Below are 14,640 nucleotides of genomic sequence, written 5' to 3' on the forward strand. Positions count from 1 at the left end.
AGCTCTTCCAGGGAAATATTTTAACAGTTTTTGCACTGACGTGTGTGCACCCACTGCTAACCTTTGAATTTTGTGTTATTCTCTGGGACGCTGCTTCTGCAGTCTAAGCGTGCTAAGACTTCTACTAATGAGCACCTTTGTGACGCTTCACAATGCACAGAACATGGTGAAGCAAAGAGAGTACTTCCCTGTAACTTGCTTTTCTCTAAACCTACTACCACCCTCACCCCTGCCCCTTTTCCCAGGTATTTATCTGTCTGGGTAGCATTGAAGTATCTATCATGACAGATTTAAAGTAATTGGGATTTGCTTTCTTGTGTAGTGAAGAGGGTAGTTCTCTTGTGCAAACTCAGGGTCACCTTGTTCTGGGCACATTTGCTCAAATTTGTTTGAGTGCCATGTCTGTGAAGGGGCTGTAAAGAGGCAGTTTCTGTACTTGACTAAAAGTCAAACTTCTAGCAACTGTCCTGTTAATGCTTCTAAATGACTTGCAAGTTCAGTCTGAAAACGTAAAATTCCTATAAATAATTTTTTTCAACTGTATAGTAGGTCTCATAGCAAATGATTTAAAAAGAAGAAAACTGAAGAGAGACAGTTTTCCAAGTACAGAAAGGTTGTCTTCCTCCTGCAGTTCTAAATAATTTTCTGGGGGAAAAGATATTACTGTATAGAGAAATATGATATTTGGGTTTCTAAAAGTTATGTGGAAAACTCTTAAGATTTTTTAGGAAACTCATTTAACATTGTGTGTTCTATGTGGTTAGATGCTTTTACTGAAATCCGTTAGTGAGCCAAAATCGTGCAAATTGTTGGTCAAGTGGAATGCCATTTGCTTCACTGGGAAGAAAAACATATAGAGGAAACTTGATTCTTTAATGCTTTTAAAATGTAATAAGTACGGTTCTGCTGTAGTTCGTAATAGTGAATCTCTTTTTTCCCTTTTTTTATTACTGCGTTATTCTGGTTTTTCTCTAGAGGGCAATCTTCTACCATATATTAAGTTAGAACTCTTTTTGCTTTATTCTATTTATTTGAACGGTTTTGTCTCTGTTTTTTTTTTTTTTTTTTCCTAGGTATACCTGTAAATTATCAGGATGTAGCATCTATTGATCCAGAGTATGCAAAGAACTTGCAGTGGATTCTAGATAATGATATCAGTGATCTGGGTTTAGAGCTGACCTTCTCTGTTGAGACTGATGTGTTTGGAGCAATGGAAGAAGTGCCATTGAAGCCAGGGGGTGCAAGTATACTTGTTACACAGGAAAACAAGGTGAGTATACAGGTTTATTCAGAAGTTGATAGTGTAAGAAAAGCAATTGGACTGACTTTCTGAGTAACTGGAAGCATAAATGGTATACCCGTTTTGAAGGAAATACACAAAATAAAAAAGTTGCCAACATTCTTCCCCTTTTTCTAGCTTAGCATGTTAGAAATAGTACTATTTAAAGTCTCTATTAGTGTTCAGGTTTGAGGTTGTTCTTTCTGACACAACTTTTGGAAGGAAAATAGGATCAACTTTAAATGAATGGTTTATTTTAAAAGTTACAAGTATTCCTAAAGTCAAGTCATGGGTATATATACCACGAAGGTAAAACAGCAGCAATTGCTAAAAGTAAAATTGTAGGTAATGTTGCAAAGTGTGCTGCCTGGTAGGGCAGCCTATGGCACTGGATTGCTCTGCAGTGACATATGGATAATTGACAAAGTAAAAGGCTGCAGGAAGCTTTTTCAGCCATTTGCAAGTCACTTGGTCTGTATGGAAATAATCTACCTTTTAAATTTACTTCAATAGTAACAGCTTGGAAAGTCCCTGAGTTCTCTGCAGCATTAGTTCAAAAACAAATAAGGAAAAACACAGCTAGATTTTGAAAATCATCTAGAAATTAGGATAGACATCATTCTAATTGAATTCTGCAGTTACCCACTAGGTAGTTTTGAGTAACTGCAGGACTGTCATGGGTAGACCTGCAATTTCTTGTATCATGGACTCTTTTGATCCTTATGTTTGCTTTGTGTTTTGATTTTCATTTCTGTTGAGCTAGCCTAACTCGCTTTGTGTACACAGTATTCATTCTGCTCTACCAGTCGTGTAGACAGCTGCTGTATTGGTAAATGGCCACTTGGTGTCAGCATTTGTTTTAACAACATTTTAGTTTGTGTTGGAGCAATTGGCGCTGCATTCTTGTATGCTTAATTCTCATTTTCATTAAGGCAGATTGTCATTCCAATAACAGGAATACATATTATTAGCCTGATTCTGCACTGTTTCCTGCAATATAGTCATTCATGAAAGAATACAGATGGTAAAACAAATCTAATTGTGAGGGCAGTGGATGATTAATTTCTTTATTACCTATCAGAGAAAGCAAGGATGTTGATTCTTGTTTCTGGGCAGTCCTAGCTTCTCAATGTATAAAATAAATGTACTTGACATAAATTGTGGTTTCATAACAACGATTTAAAAACTGTTATCAGTTAGCATGAAATTAGAAATTTGCCCACACGAGAATACCCTCAGTCATTAGTAGCTTAAATTGCACTGTTAACTTCTGACTTTAGGCACAGACTAAAAAGGGTGGTTGAACATGTGCGGAACAGATGCATCCATTCTAGCTCATCAGCCTTCCTTAGCTGTGGCAGGAAGCGATGAGAGTTTGTGTAGCTTTTGTTCGAAAGGTGGTAAGAAACAGATGACTGTTGTGGTAGCTTTGAAACTGTTAATAGTAATTGATTTTTTAATTTGAATCTGCAAAATGTGAAGTCAACAAACACCTGTAAGATGGCACTGTCTCTTCTTCACTGATTTTGACAGTGGCGAACCAAGTTGTTGAAAATTGTAGATCTGTGTTTTAGTGGCGTTTGGGGTTTGTTCCCAATTTCTTTAATATGACATGATTTTGCAGTATGCTTTATCTTAGCAGTTCTAACAGGTTAAACAGGAAAGTGTCTACTTTACTTTATAAAACATCTTTTTTTTTTCCTCCTGCAAAAGAGATACCTTTCTTTTTTTCTGCCTTTTTCTGAGGAACAAAAGATGGCTGTTTAAAACTCATTGTGTTTGCTATACCTTTGGGAGAAGAAAATTCAGCTTCTAAAGGAATTTGCTGTGTACACGCACTAGCAGATTACCTGTTTAAAGGATAGCATTTTTTTTTTTTAAATGAAATTGAGTGAATCTTTATTCCTTAAAAAACCCAACCAAACCAACAATCCCCTCCGCCCCCCTACAAAAAAACAAAACAGAAACCCCACAGAAACCACCCAAACAATCCATCTCCCTCTTACTGAAAACCAAACTAAAAAAGAGTAAATGCCCCATTGAAGAGCAGTAGTAATAGCTGTTTGTAAAAAGTTGTTTTCTTTGAACAAGGGAATCTTCTTTTCTTTACATCAGCTGTGTAATAGGTGAATGGCTGTGGGACCATACGATGCAAATGTTCCAGTCTTGCAATTGGAGTGTCCATGTAGTGCCAACTGAAGTATCAGTTATAGATAGTAGTGGTTCAGCTGCCTTTTGTCACGGTAATGAGAGACTTCAAAGGGAAAAGTCAGGCTTTGTCCGGTGTCCGAGCTACACATTTCTTTGTTCTTTGCTGTGTATGTTTTTGCAGCTTTCTACATACTTTTTAGGAAAAAAATAAAATTAGAGCTAGGCAAAGCTTGACCATATGCTATTTTAAAAAATGGTGCAAATCTTCACAAGCCTATGGCTTTCTCTGTCCTCCCAGGACTTGTCTGTTTGTGAGCTGGCCGTGATGTTTAGCAGTAAAAAATTACAGTTTTTTTTTTTTCAAACAGCTTTGGAATGGAGCTGCTCTCTGAATCTGAACATCAGAATAAACATTGATCCTTGTCTCACAGTATATGGGGTTGTCAAATCGGGGAAGCATGATCTCTGCTTGATTTACCTCAAAGGAAAATACAGAACAACTCCTCACTCAAACTGACTTTGTCATCATATTTGTGATGCTTGTCTCATGTGTGTTCAATCAAATCTCCCCTCTTAAAAGAAGGCTGGATTGTACCTTTTATGCACTATGTAGGAATGCATATGTAGATCTGAAATTATGTAGATACTTCTGTTTTGTAATGTGCTCCTAAGGCTTCTGAGAGGGAATAAAATGTAAATGAAGTGAACAGAGAGAAAAAAAAAAATTGACCAGTTTTTTTTTACTGACATGTATTACGGGAATTCTGTGGTACAGGGCTTTAAGCGTACGCTAGTGCTGATAGTCAGGATGCTCGGCTGTTCCAGGCTATTCAAAACATTTCTTGTTACTCCTGAAGCACAGCAACTGTTTTCTCTCATAATGAAAGAGTTCAGTGTAAATATTTTTGTAATGCAGAAAATAAGTGTGTGTCTTATTTTTTCTAATGGATTTTTTTAAAAATAAGATTTTGAATTTTTTTCTACAACCCTGTTTTCTGAATAGCCTCATTTATGTAACAGCAACTTAAGAGATGTAAAACAAGTATTTCTGATCATTGAAGACCAGTGGTAATACTACTTCTAATCCTGGTATTAGTAAAGTTTCTGATTTCTTCCTGGCGTTCATAAGATGTATTCACAGAGGCTGACTTTTGTCTAGTGCAGTTAACCTCCTTTCGTTACCCCTGTAATTCCTTAAAGAAGGGAGGTGTTTTCAGTTCCACTGACAGTAGAAGCAACCTAGGGGTATTACTAGATTGAGACTAGATTTTGGGGAACAGCTCTGCCGTTGAAGATATGATTAGGTTACATTTCTCTTCAGAGCACTTCACACATTAATTGTCTTCTCACTCTAATAAAATGATGGTAATGCATTTAAAAATATCTTCCAACTGCAAAGCAAATGATAATCCCTTTATACTTCTGTGAATGTAAGGAACTGCCTTTGAAAAATATTCTGTGTTTTAAAATGTTTCTACTTCATTCTGTTTTTCTGAAATGGAGGAAAGAAAGAATGCTTGGTTGCTTTTGTGCAGGTTCAGAACATAAAAGTTTAGGTTAATGTTTTAAAATTAAAAATCAAGGTAGTATTTTTGTAAGATTATTGTCTTGAAGAAAGGTGATAGTTGAGATGGTTTAATTGGGAGATATGTTTCATGATTTCATTATTAAAAATGCATTACTTTGAGTACCTTTAATCTAGGAGTAAATTTTGTTCTCAAGTAGAAATCTCTTTTTTCAAGTAAAGAACTTTATTAGACTTGCATGGTTTTGTCAGGGTAGATGAGACATGTTTATACAGCTTTACTGTAGGCACTTTTGTCTGTCTTATTCTGAAAACCTCCCTCCATTAACCGCCTCTTAGGTTTTTGTGTTTTCAACAAAAGCAAGGTTCTGGTGGATTCCTTTTCTAACTGGCATCTTTTAAAGGGGACGGAATCCCCAAATCTCTAAAGCATGCAAACTATGATATTGTCTACTCACATGGCTATGGTATAAATGCTTTTTTTTCTCCCCAAGTTATTTCAGTTTGCTTAATAGAATGTTTTTCTTTACAAACATTGCCTTGTTTATGTCCTTAGATGGTCGCAATGGTGGTTGTATTAGATGCAGGCATGACAAACTAAGGCCTATTCACTTCCTTTACCTTAGTCCAATTCCCTGTTTTTTGACTGGTTTGTGTTATGATTTAAACACTTCTGTTTGGGAATTGCTTTTGGAAGGAAGGAAGGAAAGGGGAAGAATAGAAGGGACTCTGAACTCCGAGAGGTCTTCCAAATTATTTTGGGTGGTTTCTGTGTGTGAAAAGCGCATAGGGACCCTTAACATCTTACAGTAGATGAGATTTGTAATGTATTGAGGACTGCATTTGTGTGTGTGTGAGTTTGCATGAGCAGTATGTATTTTTGCTATTGTATATCTTAATGATGTTTTCTACATTGCAGGCTGAGTATGTCCAGCTTGTCACAGAGCTTAGAATGACAAGAGCCATTCAGCCTCAGATAAATGCCTTTTTACAAGGCTTCCATATGTTCATTCCACCATCTTTGATCCAGCTTTTTGATGAATATGAACTGGTAAGCAGAAATGCCTATACTTTTTAAAATGCTTTGTTCAGCATACTTAATCAGTAGTGTAATGATGTAGAAGTAAAGGTCGGTACCCACAAAATAAAAATTTTATATCTTTCACTTTATTTTTGCTTTCTGGGCATCTGTCAGTGAGGTTCTCGATATGTGTATTCCTGCTTATCCTAAGTACTTACAATGACTATCTTCTTGGAATGTGATAACTTTACGTGCCAGTGATAAATGCCTTAAATTGTTATTTCAAAATGGAATCGGGATATTTTGGCATTTAAGCTTTTTCATATTTTCTTTCAGAACGGAGGAAGGAAGGAGATGCTGTCTATTGTCTTTACTTTTTCTGAGTCACAGAATCAAATTCCAATAAGTTTTTGTGGTGGTTTGATTTTCTGTAACCTGCACATCTTAAGTTTTGTCTCAAGTCATGCCAAGACTCAGAGCTTTTTTCTTTTAGGTTCTTTGGCAATAATTTCTAACTCTTGATACTGTGTGCTTAAATTAAACAGATCATGTGAGGTTACCTGAATTCAAGAATCTTCTCGTATTAAATTTTAGTTGTAGGTTCTGTAAGGTTGCAATTAAACAGGAAAAGCACTGTAATTTTTATACTTCTTAAAGCCTTACTTTTTAAAATAGCATGAACACTTGAAATTAATGGTTAGTCAGGAGGACTAATCACAATCTGTGTGCTTCTTCTGAAGGAGCTTTTGTTGTCTGGTATGCCAGAAATTGATGTGAATGATTGGTTAAAAAATACAGAATACACCAGTGGCTATGAGAGAGGAGACCAAGTTATTCAGGTAAAATTATCTTTTTAAATAATGTAGACTACTGCATTTTAATCCCCAAAAAGTTGCTTTTATTGTTCTTGTCATTTTCTCTTTGTGTTTATGGAAGCTTGTTTTGGTTGAAATTTGTGGAGGTTTTTTATACTATATTCTTGCATTAAGTGACTTAGTTATGTATGAATTTCATATGAAAATTTCCATCACTTAAGGAACAAACACACAAATATTTCATTTATTGTTTTACCATTATCTTTTCAAGTACTACAAGTATTTAATGGAGAACACAAACTAACTTATTTTTCTTTTAGTGGTTCTGGGATGTTGTGGAAGAACTAACTCAGGAAGAGAGAGTATTACTATTACAGTTCGTTACTGGCAGGTGAGAAACGCTTCTGTAGCAACAAATATATTGTCTGGATACTCTGAAATAAGTCTAGAGACTTCAGATTACCGTACAAGATCACCTAACTAGAAACTGTTTTGCATGCTTTTGTGTTCTGTATGTTGATCAAAGTAAAGTGTGTGTTAATGCTTTTGCTGCCTGTATTGCCAGCAAAATGATTGATTACATATTTGTTATACTTGACTACTTTGCAAGAGGCCTTTGTTGCTGTCCAAGGCAATTTTTAACAAGGCAGTAGTGAATTTAACTGTGCTTTATATTCTTCTTCTTCTTCTTGCATATTTATGTGGCTCTTGGCTTCTCCAATAATCAATATAGGCTTTACTATATGAGATAACTAGATATCACTTCAGTCAGTGTAAACAGAACATCCTTCTCTTAAAGCTGAGTTGAATTGAACATTAGTGCAGCATGTCAAGATCAAGTGAAGATGTAACCTTATGCAAGACTGTTTGCTTTATATAGGATTTGTGTCCTAAATTCTAGTTGTTCTTCAGGGAAAGAACACTTTTATTTCCTTTATGGATTGGGGGCAGTGTGGGAAGGTTTTGAACAATAAATGCCCCTGTGAGCTGTGGGTGAGTTGCTGAGTTTGTGTATACAGACCTTTTGCAAAGTGGATCCATAGACACACGTGTGGCACCTGAGCTGTGTAATCCATGTATTTTTCCGCTGGCAAGTAGAGATTGCACCATCTCCTTAATTCGATATTCCCTTCATATTCTAGGATTAGTAGAGTAGTTGACCTTTTGTTTATAAGTTTTGTGGGTAAGCAATGGTAAAATACAAATTAAGATCATCAAACCTTGTCTTTTATACCAAGGAATTTCAGAGTCATGGATGTATCATCAAATGGCACGGTCTTCAGATTGTATTAGTTTTACTTGATTTATTATGAATTTCATTGTTTTTAGGGATCACAGACAATTTAAGAAGCTAGTTCTGTGCACATCGATCTTTCTTTTTGTCCTCTGCAGAAATGATTCCTGCAGTTCTAACTGCACATCTGTTGCACGCCAGCTGCTGGTCTTTCATTTTTAGTGGACTAGTCCATTTCTAAATCTAGATGGCAAATAAGGTTCTTTAAGATGTAAGGTCATGTTTCAAATGCTTCTTAAAACATTCCAAGTGATACTGAAGCGGCATTCACTATTTTCATGGCATTTGGGATTATCTACTGGATTCTAAGGGATGCTTTCTATCAAGTAAACAATTATGTTGTCTGATTAATACGTGCTTGAGCACCATTAATTTTGGTCACAAATCACGTACTGACTTGTTCTTACCCACTTCTTGTTAGTAGGAAAGAAATTTTTGGTATGTCTTTTAAGAACTCTGGGCTGGAATTTAAAAACAAATTGCTTAGTTTTTTTCTGTATCGGCTAGTAGGTACCCATTGTGTTTTTTCTTCAGTAGTTGAAATGTAATAGGTATATTTTTCCACAAAAATTTAACCTTTGAAAGTTACCTTCTAATAGTGGTATAGAGCTGGCATTTTTGCAAATAAATCCCCAGACAGTCCTAGGTTCTGGGCATGGAAGATTTAGATGCTGAGTTGTCTGTGAGCTAAAACAGCAGTAAGTCTAGTACAGGCCAGTATCTTAGGTGACATTTTACACTAAAAGTATACCTGATTTCAAACTGATCTTTTTCTGGTGTCACATTTCCTAAGTGAAGAACTTGTTTCTGTGTGTACGGGTTGGCAGGCTGCATTCAATATTTTCATTGTTTTTTCCATTTCTCTTTAATCTCTTCTGCATAGTCACTTACTGGATTTTTTATTTTTTGGGGGGGTGGGGGTGAGGTGCGAAGTGGTACTATTCTTTCCAATCAAGAGTATGAAATTAATTTAGCAAATTAAATAAAACAATTATATTTGTCTTCGGTGTTTCTCTGACATCTCTAAATATTTCTTAAACTTTTGCTTTTTATCTTCTTCCCCCCTTTTCTCTTCAATGTAATGAAGTCTTCCACATTTTACTTCTTTATTCTTTCCCCCCCTCTTGATCTGTTTGGTGTTTATAATAGTATTTGGCTAAATTATTGTTAATTATCCATTGGCAACTTTTGATCAGGTTTTCGGTTAAGTTAGACGGAAGTGTTGACGGCTTATCATGATAAATTCTACTTTATTGGTATTCTGCAGGTATCAGGATTGCTGTTTAACTTCTTAGGGGACTGTAGTTTCTGTTGAGTAATAAGCTATATGCTGTTTTAAGGGAATTTCGGCGTATTTGATAAACGTGATAGATATACGACTGCTTTTAAAAGTAAAATGAAACATAAGGGAAGGCTTAAAGTATCTGTTCTACACTTTTCATTTCAAGTAATTTTATGCAAAATCTGTAAGTGCAAAAATAGGTAGAAAACTTAGGATTCAGATGTAAACTTAAACATTTTAATAGCTTTGAAGTTTCCAAAGCTATGAAATTGTATTGTTGCTCTTGCTAAAGGCTATTTGCACATGCAGTAGGAGAGAGAAGATCTTGTGATCTTATTTGCACATACTTGGAAGGCTTTCTTTACTATATTGGCAGTGTTTTGCTTGGAAAGAAAACTCATTCTTGGAGGCATATGTTGGCAGCCGTCTGTTACTTTTAAATGTTCAAAGCCCTGATCATACCATATGATTTTGACCTGTTGTATGAAAAACATTTTAATAGGTTAGATTGTAAAAAAGAAAAAGAAAAAAAAATTACTTAATAGTGGACTGAATGAGAAATTTTCAACAGTTAGGTCTGTGTTTTATTGCTGATTTGAATATGGAATTGTCTTGGTTCATTGGAGGGAGAAAAAAAAAATTCAGTGCAGGGGAGACAGCATTATTAGAATGTGAGCCAAAACCATGGTATAAGAGAGTACTGCTGTAAAATCTTTACAACTGTTCTGAACTGTGGCTGTGAGCTCAATTCTGTTTGTATGTCAGAAATAGCATGCTGCAAATAATCAGCACTTCCCTCCATAGTGGTTGCCTTATATACCAGTGCTAGAACTGTATGCCCAATGTTGTTGTCATTAAGCTGGGTGATACAGATTTGTGTTGGATATTATAGCTAGCTCTTAAAGGTATGTTCAAAAAATATTATTACGAGCTCTGTCCTAGCTCCTTAACATTTGGCAGTAGCAACCCCTTACTCTTCCGCATTTCTGCCAAGAACTACTACTGTGAGTGGAAACATTACTTCATTCTTCTTTTCCATTCTTGCTCCTGGTTTTTAGAGTCACTTTGATTTTGTGAATATGGGAGCATTGTTTTTAATGTAAGTACCTGTAATCCAAAATTCTAACAGCTGTTATATATTTTATGGAAGGTTTATTTTGTTTTATCAGATTATTTCTTTGCTAGCTACAAAATCACAGAATAGCTGAGGTTGGAAGAGACCTCTGGAGATTGTCTAGTCCAACCCTCTGCTCAGAGCAGGATCAGCTATAGCTGGTCAGCTAGAGCTCAAGGTCTTGTCCAGTCAGGTTTTGAGTGTCTCCAGGGGTGCTGACCCTTCAGCTTCTCTGGGCAACTTGTTCCAGTGTTTGACCACCTCACAGTAAAACAGTTTTTCCCATGTTTAAATGGAACTTCCTGGATTTCAGTTTGTGCCCATTGCCTCCTGTCCTGTCACTTGGCGCCACTGGGTGCTCCATCTTGAGACTTGTGCTCCATCTTATTTATTCCTCCCTTCAGGTATTTCTGTACATTGATCAGATTCCCCTGAGCCTTGTCTTCTCCAGGCTGAATAGTCCCAGCTCGCTTTCCTTCTGTGTCGGGTGCTCCAATCCCTTACCACCTTAGTCACCCTTTGCTCAACTTGCTGCAGTTTGTCCCTGTCCCTGCTGTAGTGGGGAGACTGGAGTTGGACTCCAGATGTTTCTCACAGAGTACAGGGAAAGGATCATCTCCCTCGACTTGCTGGTGATGTTCTTCCTGATGCAGCCCAAGAGGCTGCTGGCCGCCTTTGATGCAAGGATGCATTGCTGGCTCACATTCAACTTCTTTTTAGTTCTTATCCTTTCATTATAGTTTTTGGTTTTGTTTTTGTTTTTTTGGTGTGTGAGGGCTATGCTAACAATATGTTACCTCGTAATGCATACCAACTTAAGTTGATATTATAAAAATATCTGAATTTTATTCTATTTGTCTCTGTTTAAAATTATAGGAAGGGACTCTGAAGACTCCAGGGCTATTGTCCATTTACACCTTGAGTAATCCTTGAATAATATATTGATAAAAGGAAAAAAATAATGATAATATTAATGAGTAATATGATTAAGTGAGAATGCATTCCTGAAGATGCTGGTGATTTTTTTCAGTGTGTTCTGGTTTTGCTATATATTGTCACTGGGTGATAGTGTGACTGATGTAATGGTTTTATTAGTTAGTTGAAATATGTGGTCTGGAGTAATAAATGAAAAGAGATGTCAAGGACACTGGTTAGTTGTCCCATCGATAGTAATCGGAGAATAAACTTTTATCATGCATTATTTCTTAAACTGTAAATATAAATATCCATAGATGTTTGCCTGAACTGAGATAACATTCCGTTATAAAAACTGGTTGTAGAAGTGCAAACAGAATTCTCTTAAATATCATTCAAACAATATGATGCCTAATGTAAATGGACAAATGCATTATTCAATATTGTAATTAAAAGCATTTAGACAGTGAGAATTTTGATATGGGTAAGAAAGGGAGAGACTTGATAAAAGTATTAATAAGTGGTCACATGTAGCAGTAAGAGATATTTGCAGTGTAAAGATTATATTTTTTGGCTTATAACATTCTTGTAATGGTCTAATTTCTGTGAATTTTCTCAGTTCCAGGGTGCCTCATGGTGGCTTTGCCCATATAATGGGTGGCAGTGGATTGCAAAATTTTACAATTGCTGCTGTGCCATATACTGCAAATCTTTTACCAACATCAAGCACATGGTATGCTAACTAGTGTTGTTGAAATATCTTAAAAATGGGGCTTTTTCATGTCAGTCGCAGTGAAAAGTACAGTTATTTTAAAAAATTTCACTAAAAAGCCCCCTGAAATTTAGACAGTTTGTAGAGTATTCACTATCCAATATGAAAGTGATGGGTTTTAACCCAGATGATGTTACATTATGTTTGCTCATTGTTTACTGCTTCATTTTGCTTAACTAAAGGCAGTGGGATCAATAAGGGAATATTCAAGTTAAATTATTGTATTACAATTTACTGAAGTGAAAAAAACCTTAATTTCCTGCAATATATTTGAATGCTCAGTGGTGTTGTAATGCAGCACAGGTTTGTTTTCTCTCATGAATGTGACATCTTCAGGGTTTTCAATCAGAAAACTTTACTGTTGGTTTTCTTGCTGAACTGTGATGTGGCTTTGTTCTTTTCTTTTCAGTATCAACATGCTCAAGTTACCTGAATACCCAAGTAAAGAAATCCTTAAGGACAGGCTTCTTGTGGCGTTGCACTGTGGAAGCTACGGTTATACAATGGCATAATGAAGTCTAGAAAACTCATCTGACTACTGATGTGCAATTCTGAGTGGCAGAAGTAATTTTGGAAACTGTCAATAGAAAAGCAGCTTAGATGCTGCAGCCCATTGGCAGGGCTGGGCTTCAGAATTTGTACAGGATCATCAGCTTTTCTTCCATTACATGTTGTCAAAGTAACTTTGATACCATCATGACAAACTTCTCAGCATGCTATATTTTCATTTTTTAAAATTACAGATCTGTATGGAAATCAGTTTACATGCTTTTCATTATTACTTCAGTCTGAATCAGAAAGTTTGTCAGAATCTCTTTCCGTAGTTTACTTTTGATTTTCAACTATATGGTTGAATGACATTTGCGTTTTAGTATACTTTGCACTCAGATGGCATACTGCTAATGGACAGACTTGTACTTTATGCCTTGTTGCATGTGAAAGTGCCGTTTATTTTTAGAGAGAATGCTATAGAAAGTTCAATTTGGATATTGTACAGTAAGACAGATCTGATGTATTTTCCATTTCTTTGCATAGTAACAGAAATAAAATTTTATAACTTTTTAGTATTTTAATGTATATAGTATGTAAAGGTTAGACTGGAAAAAATAACAGATGAAGTTAATATCTAATTTATATTAGAATTTACACTATATTCTACTAAGTATTTAAAGTATTTGTGACTTTATAGTCAACTTGCAGTTTAGAATTTGTAAATATTATTTAAGATCTCTATCCATCTGTTTGAATGCCTTTACTCTTTCCTTGACATAATTGTATGTTCAAAAGGTATTATTAAATTTTAATATTTTTATCAGAATCTGAATGTGACAAGTTTGTGTGTCTTTGTGGGTTGTTTATTCCCCCCCCCCGGATTTTATTCATCTTACTATAATTTAAATTGTCATGGAAGCAGCATTTGAGAAGGCATTGTCAAAGTGTGTGGATGGACATAAGCAAATGCACAAGGAAGGAAGTTGAGCTTATCGAGATTAACTGGCAAGACTATAATAATCAGAATCTCATGTCAAAATTTATAGAAAATTAGAATATATTACTCGAATAATATATAAAAATACACAGCAGTGGCTCATCAGCATGTGTTTTTGATAAGTAGCTGCACATGTTGGGGTAGATGATGCATTTGCATAACTGCTTTTTAGGGGCTCTACGGTAGGTCTACATTATTGTTTTGGTTCAGGCTAGGAGTGGTTTTTTGGTTTTGTTTGATGGTGTGGTTTTTTGTTTTTGTTTTTGTTTTTTTTTAATTTGGTCATCCCTGCTTGTCATGCAAACTGAATTCTCTCCAGGTGAAACTAAACATTTGGATCATGAAAAACATGATCCAAAAATGTACCAAATGCTAATGGATGAACATCTAATTATGTCTCCAAGACCTAACTGATCTGAAGAGGTGATCTGAAGAGTTAGTAAATGAGTACAGGTATAGCGAACCCCCTAACCACCTAAATTTTAAGATTCAGGTCCTCAACACAAACTGCTACTGATCCATTCATGCTTTCCTAAACTAAGTGCTAATATATGTGTAGCTTGAGTTCACCAGCTGTAATCTGTCTGGGCTGCTTACTTAGTGCTGTTTTATCAGATTTTACTTACTTATTTTAATCTAAAACATATATAACCTCTCCAGGGGTGTGAGAGAGAAACCTGTGGACCATCTGATTCAGTGGTGCCGCAGTAATTTTCCTTTGGGCTAAGCTTTATACATAGACTTACTAGCTTTATTTCCCTTTCAGTTCTGTTTGTGCACATGTATGCATAAATGTTGGTTTAAATTCTTATATGGCGTTTCTGACTGCAACTTAAGGAGAATACCGCTTTTAGTTAGCGGAAAGAGCAGACTCTTCCAGCAGGTCAATCCAGTGAAAGCTGGTTAGACTATTGCTTCAGTCAGTGGAGAGATGCTGTTCGTCTCTGGCATGCTCTAGGAAGCTTAGACTGTTTAGATAGGTT

The 14,640-nt window shown here is 35.8% G+C and overlaps 1 protein-coding gene across 11 annotated transcripts in view; it reads left to right on the forward strand.

Annotated features, from left to right (window-relative positions):
- Positions 1–13,486, forward strand: part of HACE1 (HECT domain and ankyrin repeat containing E3 ubiquitin protein ligase 1) — a 53,015-nt gene extending 39,529 nt beyond the window's left edge. For 9 of the 11 annotated variants that reach the window (XM_030040848.1, XM_030040859.1, XM_030040842.1 and 6 more), the window contains 6 exons: positions 1,074–1,270; positions 5,875–6,006; positions 6,717–6,815; positions 7,112–7,182; positions 12,016–12,129; positions 12,578–13,486. In XM_030040848.1, coding sequence (XP_029896708.1) covers positions 1,074–1,270; positions 5,875–6,006; positions 6,717–6,815; positions 7,112–7,182; positions 12,016–12,129; positions 12,578–12,680 — 716 coding nt within the window. In that variant the 3' untranslated portion in view covers positions 12,681–13,486. The other 2 variants (XM_041129029.1, XM_030040916.2) reach the window with 2 other exon arrangements.
- The last annotated feature ends 1,154 nt before the right edge of the window (positions 13,487–14,640 follow it).

The sequence above is a fragment of the Aquila chrysaetos genome, chromosome 2 (assembly GCF_900496995.4).
Source record: "Aquila chrysaetos chrysaetos chromosome 2, bAquChr1.4, whole genome shotgun sequence".
Classification (NCBI taxonomy): domain Eukaryota; kingdom Metazoa; phylum Chordata; class Aves; order Accipitriformes; family Accipitridae; genus Aquila; species Aquila chrysaetos.